This window comes from Medicago truncatula, chromosome 8, assembly GCF_003473485.1.
Source record: "Medicago truncatula cultivar Jemalong A17 chromosome 8, MtrunA17r5.0-ANR, whole genome shotgun sequence".
Classification (NCBI taxonomy): Eukaryota; Viridiplantae; Streptophyta; class Magnoliopsida; order Fabales; family Fabaceae; genus Medicago; species Medicago truncatula.
The window spans coordinates 39114735-39129049 of record NC_053049.1 but is presented as its reverse complement, the minus strand read 5'-3'; the positions used below and the strand labels follow the sequence as shown (position 1 = coordinate 39129049).

General features: G+C 34.0%; 3 protein-coding genes across 4 annotated transcripts; 2 read left to right on the top strand and 1 right to left on the bottom strand.

Annotated features, from left to right (window-relative positions):
• Nucleotides 1-48: 48 nt before the first annotated feature.
• Nucleotides 49-1918, bottom strand: LOC11406664 (phloretin 4'-O-glucosyltransferase). Its single transcript, XM_003629580.4, has one exon. The coding sequence runs from the start codon at nt 1689-1691 to the stop codon at nt 294-296; it is 1398 nt and encodes a 465-aa protein (XP_003629628.1). The 5' UTR covers nt 1692-1918; the 3' UTR covers nt 49-293.
• A 2053-nt stretch (nt 1919-3971) lies between these two features.
• On the top strand, nt 3972-5608 carry LOC25501788 (phloretin 4'-O-glucosyltransferase). Its single transcript, XM_024772489.2, has 2 exons — nt 3972-4509; nt 5194-5608. Exons 1-2 carry the CDS (start codon nt 4093-4095, stop codon nt 5578-5580), a joined length of 804 nt encoding a protein of 267 aa, XP_024628257.1. The 5' UTR covers nt 3972-4092; the 3' UTR covers nt 5581-5608.
• A 2269-nt stretch (nt 5609-7877) lies between these two features.
• On the top strand, nt 7878-13570 carry LOC11409734 (uncharacterized). 2 transcript variants are annotated; one of them, XM_024773623.2, is made up of 9 exons: nt 7878-8798; nt 8889-9000; nt 9235-9821; nt 10115-10217; nt 10392-11290; nt 11445-11547; nt 11657-12354; nt 13034-13132; nt 13207-13570. In XM_024773623.2, the coding sequence occupies exons 1-9, from the start codon at nt 7950-7952 to the stop codon at nt 13273-13275; spliced, it is 3519 nt and encodes a 1172-aa protein (XP_024629391.1). In that variant the 5' UTR covers nt 7878-7949; the 3' UTR covers nt 13276-13570. The 2 variants fall into 2 exon arrangements, with proteins under 2 accessions (XP_024629391.1, XP_003629630.2); XM_003629582.4 differs by having other exon boundaries at nt 7883-8798; nt 8910-9000.
• The last annotated feature ends 745 nt before the right edge of the window (nt 13571-14315 follow it).

The following is a 14315-nucleotide window of genomic DNA, read 5'->3' as shown; positions in this document are numbered from 1 at the left end:
AGTGAGTGTACTAATAAAAAAAAACATAAAATAACAACACCAACTGTGTCTACTAAATATAATTGACTTAATTGAAACATTACAATATATATGAGCCGAGATTCTTCATTTATTCATTGTAAGATGGTGAAATTCCGACTACACAATTCTTAACCCAAAAAAAGCATATGATATATTAAACTATGCCTATGACATATTTTTGGTGAAATATTATTCCATCATTGACAATTCTAACTTGTAGTAATCGTGGTCCACCTTAACTATGCCTTTTTTAGCCATACACATCTACATCATCATCCAACAACCCCATCCAAAAAACTCCTCAGATTCTTTTCTGAAGAGCCACCTTCCTTCACTGCTTCTCTAGCCAACTCCTTCCATTTCTTTCCACTCCTTCTCAATTCCTCTCCTTTCTCTCCACTCCCCATCACCACCTCCAAACACCTCCTAATTTCATCCCCTCTCACAATTCCATCTTCATTCACTTCTTCATCCACTCTTACTCCTATCTTCCACACATCTTCAATTAACTTTGCATTAGTCATCTGATCTGTCCATTGTGGAAACGCCACCATAGGAACCCCTTTTACCAAGCTTTCCAAAGTTGAATTCCAACCACAGTGTGTCAAAAAACAACCCAATGAAGGATGTGAAAGAATCTCCATTTGAGAACACCATTTCACTATCTTCCCCTTCTCTTCTAACTCCTCTCTATATTTAAAACCTTCCTCATTATTCTCACCTTCTTTCTCCCTAAGAACCCACAAGAATGGAAATCCACAATCCAACAAAGCATGTGCAATTTCCTCCCTTTGTCTCTCAGACAAAACAAAGTAACTACCAAATGAAACATAAACCACAGAAGATTTTGGTTTTGAGTCCAACCATTCAACACAATCATTAGAAGGTTGAAAGATGTGAGTCTGACCTCCATATGAATTATCCTCCGTTGAATCCTTCTCGTCCAAATGCTCTGAAGGAATCAACGGTCCAATTGAGATCATGTTAAATTTTTTAACGGCTCTCAACGCTTTTGGTTCCAATGATTCAAAGGAGTTAACAAGTATTGTTTTTGTTAGGTTTGTTTCTACATCAAGCTCGTTGAATTGTTCTTCAAAGAATGAAGTCATTAAAGAGTAAGCATCTGGACAAGACGCTAATAGAAACGAAGGTAAATCACGTGAAGAAAACAATAATGGTAATCCTGGTAATTCAATAGAACTTGAAGGGTTTTTGATTGAATCAGAGAAGCCATGAAAGTAGTAATATAAGATATCAAACACAGTAGCTGGTTGAACCCAAAGCAAAGCCGTCGGGAGGTGAAACTCACGTGCGGCTTCTGCGGCCCATTGAAGGAGGAGGGAGTGAACTAAGCAAGTGAAAGGGGTACCTTCTTGTGAGTTTTTGAGTATGATATCTGAGACAAACTCTGAGCCGCGGCGTTGAAACTCTGCATGGTATTCTAAGTAAGCATCGCTGCCTGTGCCTTTAAAGCCGTCGTCGTAGCCGTCGGAGAAGGGGTAGTAGGAGAGGTTAGGGAGGGTAGGTTTGTTAGTGATGCGGTTGTGCATGTGTACGGTGGTAGAGATGGTGACATGTGCACCTAAAGTGATGAGTCGTTTTGCGAATTCGAAGGCTGGGTTTATGTGGCCTTGTACGGGGTATGGTACAAGGAGGATACGGTGAGGCATGGTGGATTGTGGTGGTGATGATGGTGAAGCGTGGTGGAGACAGTAGATATATACAAATTTATTTTGTATATATATAGCAGCTGTTTGGACAAAGTGTGTGGGATGCAAGAAAACTTCTAGCAAATCTTTCTTGGTGAACACTTCTTTATTTTGACTGAAATAAATGTTTTAGAATTATGCATAAAAAATGTTTTGGCTTGTTGTGACGTTTGTGGTCATGAATGCATCCATGGATTTGGCGGGGATTTCCATTCACACGCATCTTTCAAAGTTTCGTCCCTCGTGGTATGACTTTGGTTTTGCTTCATTTATTTTGTTGAATTTATTTTTAATTATAAGAGTGACAGAGACAAACATGTTACTACTCCCTCCATTTTCTTAATCCAACACGAATTAAGAAATGAAATAAAGTAGTCGAATATCATAGTAATTTTATTAAAATAATCTTATTTTTAAGAAAAAGATAAGTTTAAAGTTGCATTGAAAATTATGTGAGAGAGAAAATTTTGAGTATTTATTGAAGGGAAAGTTGAAAGAAAAAAATTAAAGTTGTATTGGAAATGTAAAACGACATTCATTTTAAAACAATTTTTTTTTGCTAAAGCGACACTCATTTTGAAACGGAGGGAGTATTAGTTTTTACGGGATCTGCTAAATAAAACAATCCCACTAACTAATACTACCTCCGTTCTTTTTTAAGTGTCACTTTAAGACATTTTACACAAATCAATACATTCAATAAATGTTACTACCTCCGTTCCTTTTTAATTGTCACATTTTGACATTTTACACAAACCAAGACAATCAACAATTGATACTATTTTTGATGCAATAAGCTATACTTTTACTATAATGACCTTATTTATTTAATATCTCATTTCATATATTTCTCTCTCCACAATAAATAAATAAGGATAATATTGGTAAAACAACATTTAATGTTGCATTGAACTTTGAAAGTGACAGTTAAATATGAACAAATTTTTTCTCCAAAAGTGACAAATAAAAAGGAACGGAGGGAGTACTACTTTTGATAAAACAATGCATACTTTTACTATAATAACCTTATTCATTTAATCACTAATTTCATACATTTCTCTCTCCGTAATAAATAAGTAAGGATAATATTGGTAAAACAATATTTAATGTTGCATTGAACTTCGAAAGTGACAGTTAAAGAGGAACAACTTTTTTTCAAAAGAGACACTTAAAAAGAAACGGAGGGAGTATATCTTTGGGTCTATCTTTTTTATAAAATGAAGAAAGTAAATGGAGCAAATTTAGAGTACACACAATTAGTCCACTTGATTGATGGCGAGGTGTAGAAAAAATACCTTCATCTAGGTTTCAAAAAAGATTTTGTCATTAGATATAAAAAATGATTTTGTCTTAACCAACTCGACAGGGTAAAAAGGTTCTTCGCTAAACTATTGAATCATTAACTGAACTACGTTCTCAATTGAACGATTCAACCGTGTCATTCCATGAAAGGTTGATACAAAACTCAAATAATTATGACACTCATTTTATAAAAGGTAAATAACACTTTTCAAACATGAATATCTGAATATATGTGTTTAGAATGATTCTTTTTACCAGAGGTGTTTAAAATATAATTGTTAAATGGTTCTTTAAATACTTTTACAAAACTTTTGTATCAAAGAAGAAAAGTAGTAAAACCTTAAACTATACTAAAAGCAAACCAAATTAAAAAAACGATTTTTTTTTTGGTGCCAAGTGTTCGAACCCAAAACCTTGCATGTATTACTCACACCTTAAACAATAATAAAAGAGATCGAAAAATATTTAACATACAAGCATGCAACTCACCCGCACCTTGAACAAAAAAGAAATCAATATAATAAATGTGATATATTGATAACATACTAACAGAGATAGAGATGGAAAGAAACATGAAAAGTTGAAGAAGCGTTTAAAAATTAGAGGTAGATATATATCATTATCAAAAAAGAAAACCAACTTAATAGTTAATTGCTGTAAAAAAAACTTAATATATAGTTAATTGCCTAAAGAGTCTTTTCTTTAAAAGAAAAAGTTAATTGCCCAAACTTCTTTTTTATTTTCTTTTTTTTACTAAAAAAGAAAACCAACGTAATTGGCTAAAATCATGCATGTTCTGATTTTCGTCACCTCAAACGTCACAAGCTAAGATTTCTACAAAATCGTAAAAAGTTTTCTGGCAAGTAGCAACCCCACTTAGTTTTATCCAATAACTTCTGATACATATTATCATATCATTATTACATCGTTTAGTACTTTCTGGTTATAAATTGTCAATCTTTTCATGTGGCCTAAATTCTTCAAGGAGCCACTCATATAGCAATTGAGACTCTAATCATTATTACTACCTCACTATCATGCACCACCACAACAAACCACCATGCCTCACCACCGCCACCGAATCCTCCTCATACCATATCCAGTACAAGGCCACATAAACCCAACCTTCCAATTCGCAAAAAGACTTGTTGCTTTAGGTGCACACGTTACTCTCTCTACCACCCTACACATGCACAACCGCCTCACCAACAAACCCACCCTCCCTAACCTCTCCTACCTCCCCTTCTCTGATGGCTACGACGACGGCTTCAAAGCCACCGGTACCGAGAATTACTTACACTACTCATCAGAACTCACGCGCTGCGGCTCTGAATTTATCAAAAATCTCATACTCAAAAACTCACAAGAAGGTAAACCCTTCACTTTTTTAGTTCACTCCATCTTACTTCAATGGGCTGCAAAGACAGCGCGTGAGTTTCACCTCTCGACAGCGTTGCTTTGGGTTCAACCAGCCACTGTGTTTGACGAGAAATTCTTAGATGGGAACGTAACTAACATGTCAGGATTTACAAACAACCAATAAAAACATTACACCTCAATTAATTTATTAAAAAAATTAAAAATTAAAATAAAGAAGAAACGTGTGGTCCTTAATATTACTACTCTCCTTCCACATTGTTTTGAGCAAGTATTTTGTTCAAGGATTCCTTCCTACATCTAAACAAATAACACCGAATAATTACAGGGACATTGATAAATTTTAAACAAACAATTGATGTATTATGACTGATTGCCATAATAGAAACTGAATTAGATTATTCAGCAAAAAGAAGAAAAAAAACTACATCAGATTAGTAACTGTGACATTTAAAAAAAGATTAGTAACCGTGAACTTCCATGTGTGTGTAGGACTTCAGTGATTTTACTTAAAATCAAACTTTATTATGCCTCAAACTTCAGAACCTATTGAATTCAACACATTAAAATTTGAGAATTTATCTCCTCAAGGTCATGTATAAACTCTGCCGTTGGAGAAACAATTCCTGAAAATAATGGTGGAAGAAGAGCAAGCAATATGGAGGACAAGTTTCATCATTATTTTAATTTTTTATTTTTTTAATAAATTAAATGAGGTGTAAAATTTTTATTTATTGTTTGTAAATGCTGACATGTTAGTTACGTTTCCATCTAAGAATTTCTCGTGTTTGACATCATATATCACTACTTTCACGGACACTCTGATTCAATCAAAAACCCCTCATGTTCGATTGAATTACCGGGATTGCCATTGTCCCTATCTCCACGTGACCTACCCTCGTTTCTATTGGAGTCATGTCCAACTCCTTACTCTATAATGCGTTCATTCTTTGAAGAACAGTTTAAAGACCTTGATGTAGTAGAAACAAACCAAACAGTACTTGTTAACTCATTTGAAGAATTGGAACCAGAAGCATTTAGAGCCTTTGAAAATTTAAACATGATTTCCATTGGACCGTTGATTCCTTCTGATTTTTTGGACAAGAAATTAGATCCAACGGAGGATAATAAATTTGGTGGTCAAATTCATATCTTCCAACCTTCTGATTAGGGGTGGCAATATGATCCATAAGATCCATATCCATCCACTACAAAATCCATCCAATCCATCCATCAAACAAAAAAATTTGTTAATGGATTGGATTTGATCCATCCATTAAAAACTATGGATGGATTTGATCCATCCACCTTATTTTAAAAATCTAATGGATCACCTCTTTAAATTAAAAAAAGTCCAATAGATATCTTCAAAAAATATTAATCTTTTTTATTTAAATAATTATATTTTTGATTATCACCTTTTTTTTTTTTAACAAAACTATTTAAATAAAAAAGTTTATTTATGCAAAACAACTTATTAATATCTCATTTTCAAAAACAACTTATTTATGCAAAACAGCTTTTTACGATCTCATTTTCAAAACAACTTATTTATGAAAAACAGCTTATTATGATCTCATTTTCAAAAATAGTTTATTCATGCAAAACAACATATTTATGCAAAACAGCTTAGTATGATCTCATTTTCAAAAACAACTTATTCGAAACAAATTATTTATGCAAAACAGCTTATTAATATCTCATTTTCAAAAACAACTTATTTATGCAAAACAGCTTATTACGATCTCATTTTCAAAACAACTTATTTATGAAAAACAGCTTATTATGATCTCATTTTCAAAAATAGTTTATTCATGCAAAACAACTTATTTATGCAAAACAGCTTAATATGATCTCATTTTCAAAAACAACTTATTCGAAACAACTTATTTATGCAAAACAGCTTATTAATATCTCATTTTCAAAAACAACTTATTTATGCAAAACAGCTTATTTCGATCTCATTTTCAGTAACAACTTATTCAAAACAGCTTAATTATGCAAAATAGCTTATTATGATCTCATTTTCAAAAACAGCTTATTCAAAACAGCTTATTTATGCAAAACAGCTTATTACGATCTCATTTTCAAAAACGACTTATTCAAAATAACTTAATTATGCAAAACAACTTATTATGATCTCATTTTCAAAAATAGCTTATTCATGCAAAACAGCTTATTAATATCTCATTTTCAAAAACAGCTTATTCAAAACAACTTATTTATGCAAAACAACTTATTATGATCTCATATCATAATTTTCAAAAACAGCTTATTCAAAACAACTTAATTATGCAAAACAACTTATTATGATCTCATTTTCAAAAACAGCTTAATTATGCAAAACAGCTTATTATGATCTCATTTTCAAAAACAACTTATTCAAAACATATTATTTGTGCAAAACAACTTATTACGATCTCATTTTCAGAAACAGCTTATTTATGAAAAATAGCTTATTATGATCTTATTTTCAAAAACAGCTTATTCAAAACAACTTATTTATGCAAAACAGCTTATTACGATCTCATTTTTAAAAACAACTTATTCGAAAGGCATGTCTACTTTTCTCTCTCATACTTTGAGTTGATGTTGATGTTTGTCTAATTTTATTTTATTTTATTAAAAAAATTAGCAAGGCATGTCTACAAACCATTGTTGACAATTATATAAAAATTTTGACTTTTGGAATTAAATATATTAATTGAATTTATAATTTTGTTATTTCAATTTATGTTACAATTAGACATTATTCAAACTTTTCTTTCAAAATAGAAAAACATTATTCAAAACTAATTTTAAAAATGTACCGTGGTAGTCACAATTAGATTTTTCAAATTAAATATATTAATTGAATTTATTATTTTGTTATTTCAATTTATGTTACAATTATACATTATTCAAAACTTTTCTTTCAAAAAAAAAAAAAAAGACATCATTAAAAACTTATAAAAATGTACCGTGGCAGTTACAATTAGACTTTTCAAATTAAATATATTAATTGAGTTTATTATTTTGTTATTTTAATTTATTGTTACAATTAAATCAATTAAACATGTAATTAATGTTCAATTTTTGCGGCAGTTAATTAACTGCAGAAGTCCGTCTCGGTAGTTAACTGTCGAAATTTTCCTCGGCAGTTAACTGCAGTTGATTTTTAAATTCTTCGGCAATTAATTGCCGCATGGACATTTAAGTTTTTTATGGTGTTTCTCAGCCTTCTCATATGTGTCAACAACAATTTTCTTACCCGTGTATCACAAGAATTTAAGCGTTAGTTAACAAAAATGGAGTTCAAATACCCTCTACAAAAAATTAAGGAGTTCAAATAGCAATCCCTTTTTAAAGCGAGTTTTTATTAAGAGCGCGAAAGGCCCAAACAAACAAACACAAATTATCGAGGAAAAAAAATTGGATTTTTATCAGAAATCACGCCACGAAAATTTCCCGCCAACAATAACCCTTGTTCCCGCCATCACGCACGTATATAAACAGCGCGCCAATTTTCACACATTTCGAGACCAAAGCAGCAGAGCAGCCATGGACCTGACCCGAAATTCCCGCAAACGGAACGTCCGATCTCCACCACCCGCCTCTTTCACATTCACCCGCAGCAAAGCTCACCGTACCCGCTCCGGTCAGATCCGGTCCGGTTCAAGTTCCGTTTCAAGTTCCCGCAGCAAAAATAAACCACCATACTCAGTTCCGGTTCAAGTTCCGTTTCAAGAGGAACCCGTTCCCGTTCCCGTTCCTTTTGGTGGAAACGATGTAAGCAAAGGAATTTCAGATTCAGAATTCAAAAATCTAATTCATGATATTTGTAGCGAATATTGTGAATCAGATTCCGAAGATAGTGATCTTGTTAAAGATCCTTGCAAGAAAGCGAAACGTGATGATGCTGATTCTGATCTACCTTGTGCTACGACCAAGGACCTCCGGGCGAGGCGAATTTATTCCCCACTTTCCGGCGCTTGTGAGTCTGATCGGGAAGTAGCTGAATTAGGGTTTCAATCTCCGTCGTTTGTGGAAAATGGCGGTATGAGGACGGAATCAGCTGAAATTCCCGAATTAGGGTTTGAATCGCCATCAAGTGCTGAAAATGGAGATACACATATGGATGATGTGAGGATCAAATCTCCTGAGATTCTCGACGAGCCTTTGAATTTTAATCAGGGAATCACCAAGCTGTCAGATGAAGATTTGGGCAAAGAATCAGTGCAAACAACACCACCTAATGATGTCATATGTGTTGATTTAGAAGCTAGCTGCGATGTGAGGAATGTGGAAGAGGCAGACACACTTGTTGTCAAAGATATGTCTCCTGCTGCTAATGTAGCTGAAAATTCAAGCGAGGGCCGGAAAAATAGCTCTGTTCACAAGAGTAAATCTGTAAGGCCTTTCAATTTTTATTTTCATCATTGCATATGTGCTGGTTAATAATTTTTGTACAAATTACTTTTTTATATGAAATTTTGTTAGTTGATTGGATTCTTGATGCAGGTACTCAAACCGCGTTTACCTTTGAAATTGTTCAAAGCCCCAGGTTCATTCAATTACAAAAGGCTAATGGATGCTATGGGAGATAATTTCGGTAATTGTGTTATGCAGAAAATCCTTTATTATTTAGTTGTTTGCATAGTGTTGATCATGATTTAGTTTTATATGTGCGATGAAACTAATTGGTTATTGGATATTATTGTATGTGATTTCGGTAGTTGTTCTATGCAGAAGATCATTTGTTATTTATTGATTGAGTAGTGTAGAATGTAGATGATGATTTAGCTTGATATGTGCGATGTAACTAATTGGCATTGTAATTTTATAGGTATACCGAAATTGGGTCATTGTCATGAAGACAAGAAGGTTATGGGAGGTCAGGGATTGGAACTTCCTTTGACATCTGATAATCATGAAGGTTCTAAGCCTGAAACTAAGACTGATAGTTGCACCATGGGTGATACCAATGGGCCAGAACTGGCATCTTCACCAATGCAAGTAGATACCGAGAAAGTGAATGGCGAGTGTTTATCTGTGCCATCTGTGGATGATAAATGCGTGAGTGAATCAAAGGTGGATCCAGCTGCAGATTTTCTGGGTGCTAGAGATGTTGGTAATGCTTTTGACCACGGTGATGTTAAGCAAGATTCTTTCAACAGGAATAATCTTGATTGTGCTAAGGCTACTGATCACAATGGCTGTGCCTTAGAGCAGCTTGGTGTTTTGAATGAAGATTGTATACCAATGATTCGTGATATTGAAATATGTGATGATATTGTGCTCAATGTAGACCAAATGCAGGGCATACCTCAGAATGTCAAACCTATGGATCTGACCAGAAGCACTCAGGAAAGCACTGTTGAAGCGTTATACCCCAAAGCCGATAAGAGAAATAATCCACTCAAGGGCAAACATGTAAGAATCTGTCATGTTTTCAAATCTTTATTTTCTGCCAGTTATGGGTTAGACATTTTGTTGCTGATCTTTACTAAATTATAGATATACTACCTAATACCTAATACAATGTCAATTTGGTTAAACCCTCAGCTGGGTTTTATTTAGGGTTGTTGAGATGTTTAAACTTCCACTATAGTGGCTAGTGAACTTGCTAATTTCTTCCGTGTTTAATTTTGACAATATATGTATATACATGGTTTTGTATTTGTTGGCAATTTGGATATATCATGTAACCTGGGATGTCTGTGCAGGTTCATAAACCATATTTGCACGGGAAGCTGATCAAAACCCCTGGTTCGGTCAACTATAGAAGGTTGCTTCCATATTTTAAGAATCTTCCCAAAGATAACTATGGTAACCACCATGTTTTCAACCACTTATGCAATACAGTATTATATATATATATATAGAGGACATATCTAGTGAGAATGACTTCTTTATGTGAGAATACATTATGAGCCTCTATATATATATATATATTAGATATTAGATGGATATGGACACTGAAAGTGCTTGCTGATTTTACAGGTACATCTGGTGATCAGGCCCATCATAAAAATGAAGAGGCAGATTTATATGCAAAGGAGTTCCAACTTCCTTTGCCATCTCAAAGTGAAGAAGCTTCTATTAACAGACAAATGACAGTCAGTGGCTCTATCCATGACAAAGTTGACTTGAATATTTTGGAAAACAACATCTCAGTAAATCCTGCTAATATGTCATCTCATGGCTGCCGGCCAAAATTGCCATCTTTCCAAGACTCCTCTGAATCGCCAATGCAATTGGATGCAAAAGAAATGGCACATGAGTGCTTATCTGCACCCTCTGTTGAGGCAAATTCTGAGAAAGCTATGATCAGTTCTAAAAATGAATGCTTGAGTGAATCAGTAACTGATCCTTGTTCAGTAGTGGTGTGTGATAAGATTGTCACAAATGGTGGGTCACCATCCAAAGAACAAAATTTGCTTAATGTCAATAATAATATCTCCAACCTTTCATTTGAGAATCATTCAAGAAATGAGAAAGGATTCACTATCGATTATGATGAAAGAAAGCAGTTTGTGAGTCTGGAGGAGCATGAATCTGTTAGCAGATGTCCTCCTGAAGCTCAGAGTCTAAATCAATTGGATCCTAATATGTTAGATGCCGAAGAGAATGAAACAAGCAGCCATGCAATTTGCAAAAATGACGATGTTGTGGTTTTAAGTCACGTCACCGTCTCAAATGAAGAATCTAGTTCACAGTCAGAGAAGATCATCTCTGAAAAACTGGCGTTACCAGACACTGTAACACATGGTGGTGGCAAAACAAAAAGTCTTCTGAATGGCCTAGTCAATGGTTCAAAGACGCCTTCAAAAGGAAGCAATAACAAAAAAGCTAGTTTTGCTGGTGAGATGAAAAATGGTTCCGAATCCAAGACTACACCGGTGAGAACCATAATTGTTTGTGTATATATCTCCAAAAGACCTGCATTCTTTTAAGTTTTACCCCTCTCTTTCTCATTGATTATAGTAATACCTTTTCTTTTATGTTGATTTTTTTCTTTCTCGAAAATATATTTGATCAAGTAATTTTGAACAGGTTCTAAATCGCTGCCCACGGGTTAAGTTTTTAAAACATGCTGGGTCTTTGAACTACAAAAGATTGCTTCCAATTTTGTTGGAAAATGAGAAGTCTAATTCCCGTAAGTATTGGTTTTCATTCTATTGGAAGATATCAGTCAATTTTATAATTTTCTTATTCTTTTTTTTAATTGGCACCGTTGTTTAAAACTAAACTTATACTACTTTTAGGTGCTGCGAATAATGATCATCGCCCCAAACTTCAGAAGCTTTTGGATCACACACCACTTCTGCCAATTTCAGATTCAAACTTGCCAGTAACTCCTGGAAGTGATTCAAATGATTGTGATCCTATGGGCGATAGTACAGGAAATTCTGGAGCTCAGCAAGAAACAGAGTTGCAAGCTTGTGATTTAAATAGCGATAATTTAAGCCCAAGATATCAACTACAAGATAAACAGAGTATGTTAAATGGACCCTACTATCTGGAGAACTCCACCGTTTCACCAATTTCTGTTCATAGAGATTTACCAATCACACCTTTAGGTCCTATCGTTGATCCAGTTGTCACTAGAGAAGAAGTAGGTTCACCTGCCTTGTCCAACGGAGAGAAATCACCTGAAACACCTGGATGTTGTCGGAGCTTGTCCAAAATGAAAGTCAGAGATCAACATGATGCCCTTGCCGTTAGTTCCCGAAAAGGAATTTTGAGAAAAAACCCAAGAGGATGCAGAGGGCTTTGCACATGTTTGAACTGTGTTTCTTTTCGCCTTCATGCAGAAAGAGCATTTGAATTTTCTAGAAATCAGCTGCTAGATGCCGAAGAGGTTGCCCAAGACCTTATGAAGGAAGTATCCCATCTCAGAAACATGTTGTTAGAAAGATGTACTGATAATGTCAACGACACTCCTCTTTTGGATGGAAGTCAGGTGAGTGCCACATGATGTTGATATCACTATTACACTAACATTCGTTTTCTGTTCTTTTCTGATCATTTTATCATTCTTCACGATAACTGAAATGGCTACATTTCTTTTTATCTGCTAGTAATGCATCTTATTATCTCATCCGATAAGTTTGGTTATTTCAATACTCGTCTCCTTGCAATTCCTTTCACTATTATTTCATTTCACAAATTGTCAATTTTTCTCTCTTATGATAAAAAAATAAATGAGCTAGATCTTATCAAATATTGTGAAAAATTATCAAGAGAGATTGATATAAATTTATTTTCTCAGGTGTAATATTAACTCTAGAGCTTTCATTTCCGACAAGTTTATAATATTTTGCTTAGAACCATTTAGAAATAAAACCTCAAGTGAATTCTGGCCCTATAGTGTTCCCCCTATGGTGAGAAATTCCAAGTAACTTTGCCATTTTTTTTAGTGCATTTGAGCTTATGAGATAGCTTCGTTGTCCTTATTTGATTGCTTTTCTACTGTTCATAAGATTTTCTAGACTTAGTCTAGTTCATCAGTCATCATCCGTGTAACTTAATAAATTCAGCCATTATCAACGTCTTTATATGCAAAATAGTGATAATGTAGCATAAAAATAAGAGGAAAATACTAATCAAACTAAGTCATTCTTTTATTTGAATATTTTCAGGTGAAAGAAGCCTGCAGGAAAGCATCTGAAACAGAACAACTTGCAAAGGATCGATTTAGCCAGATGAATGATGATCTTAACATACATTGCAGAACACCTGTATGTGCTTACCTTATTCCCAAAATTTGTTCCTCCAAATAAACAATTTGTTTATTTTAGCTTGTTTTGTGCAGAGTCTTCAGCGACCAAGTGTTAAGTTTTCAGATCGTGTTGAGGAAAAGGTCATTCAACCAAACAGATAAAAAAATGGTTAATTGCACCATACATTATCTATCATCAGAACAGAAATTGTTTCTAGGAGTGGAACACATCAGGCTAGTGTTGGAAAACCAAATACCTGGAAGTAGTTGCCTGGCACTTGGATGTTTCTAGCAGTAGGAGGAAAAATAGATGGAGAGAAGAACCTTGTAGAAATTTGTTTTTTTAGACCCACTTTTCGTTTTATCTTTGCTGTATATACTCTTTTAAGGAGTTGTGAATACTCCCTAGTATTTATTTTTCTCTATTCAAGAAAATTTGATAGAGTTATTCCGATAATTTTTAGCATAGGTGGAATGATGTATTGATGTTCACTCTTGCTTCTTGTTTCAATCAAGAACGAACACAAGTCGCTGTAATCCATACGACGGTCACGGAAAAAAAACATCGTTTTTAGATGATTAAAGAAAGGTTCTTTAAAAACTCAACAAACTTTGCAGGAGTAAAATATTAATACAAACAATATAATCTAATAGAGGATGTATTTCAGCATTGTCACCTGAAATTAACTTACAAATTCCCTGCCTCACCTTTTCACCACCTATAAGCTATAACAGCTTTAGTCAATCTTACATCAATTTTACTTTAATCTCTTTACCACATCTCTCCTATTTTATTACTTTATGACTTTTAGTGTTGCCCATAGGCCATATTATCATACATGAAACTCAAATGACGTTGAATTGGATCTCAAGAAAAATTGACCAGATACCCTCGAGAGACATATAGTTAATCAGAAGGTTATGCAGATTGTAGACCAAAACTCATCATAAGAGTGCACTTAAATCTTGTTCAAAAGAGTGCACTTAAATCACACAATACGTCACTTAATTTGGAAATTGGATGTTGAAGAGTGCACTTACACCAAAAGGTAAAAATAATGTTCATAAACTCTTGAAAATGTTCTTAAATTGCTTGACTAATGCAAAAAGTGTAAGAGAGAGATATGCTTTGGCTGCAAGAAAAGAAATTAAATCAAATTTGATCTTTTTTTTTTTAAGAAAATAAATCAAATTTGATCTTT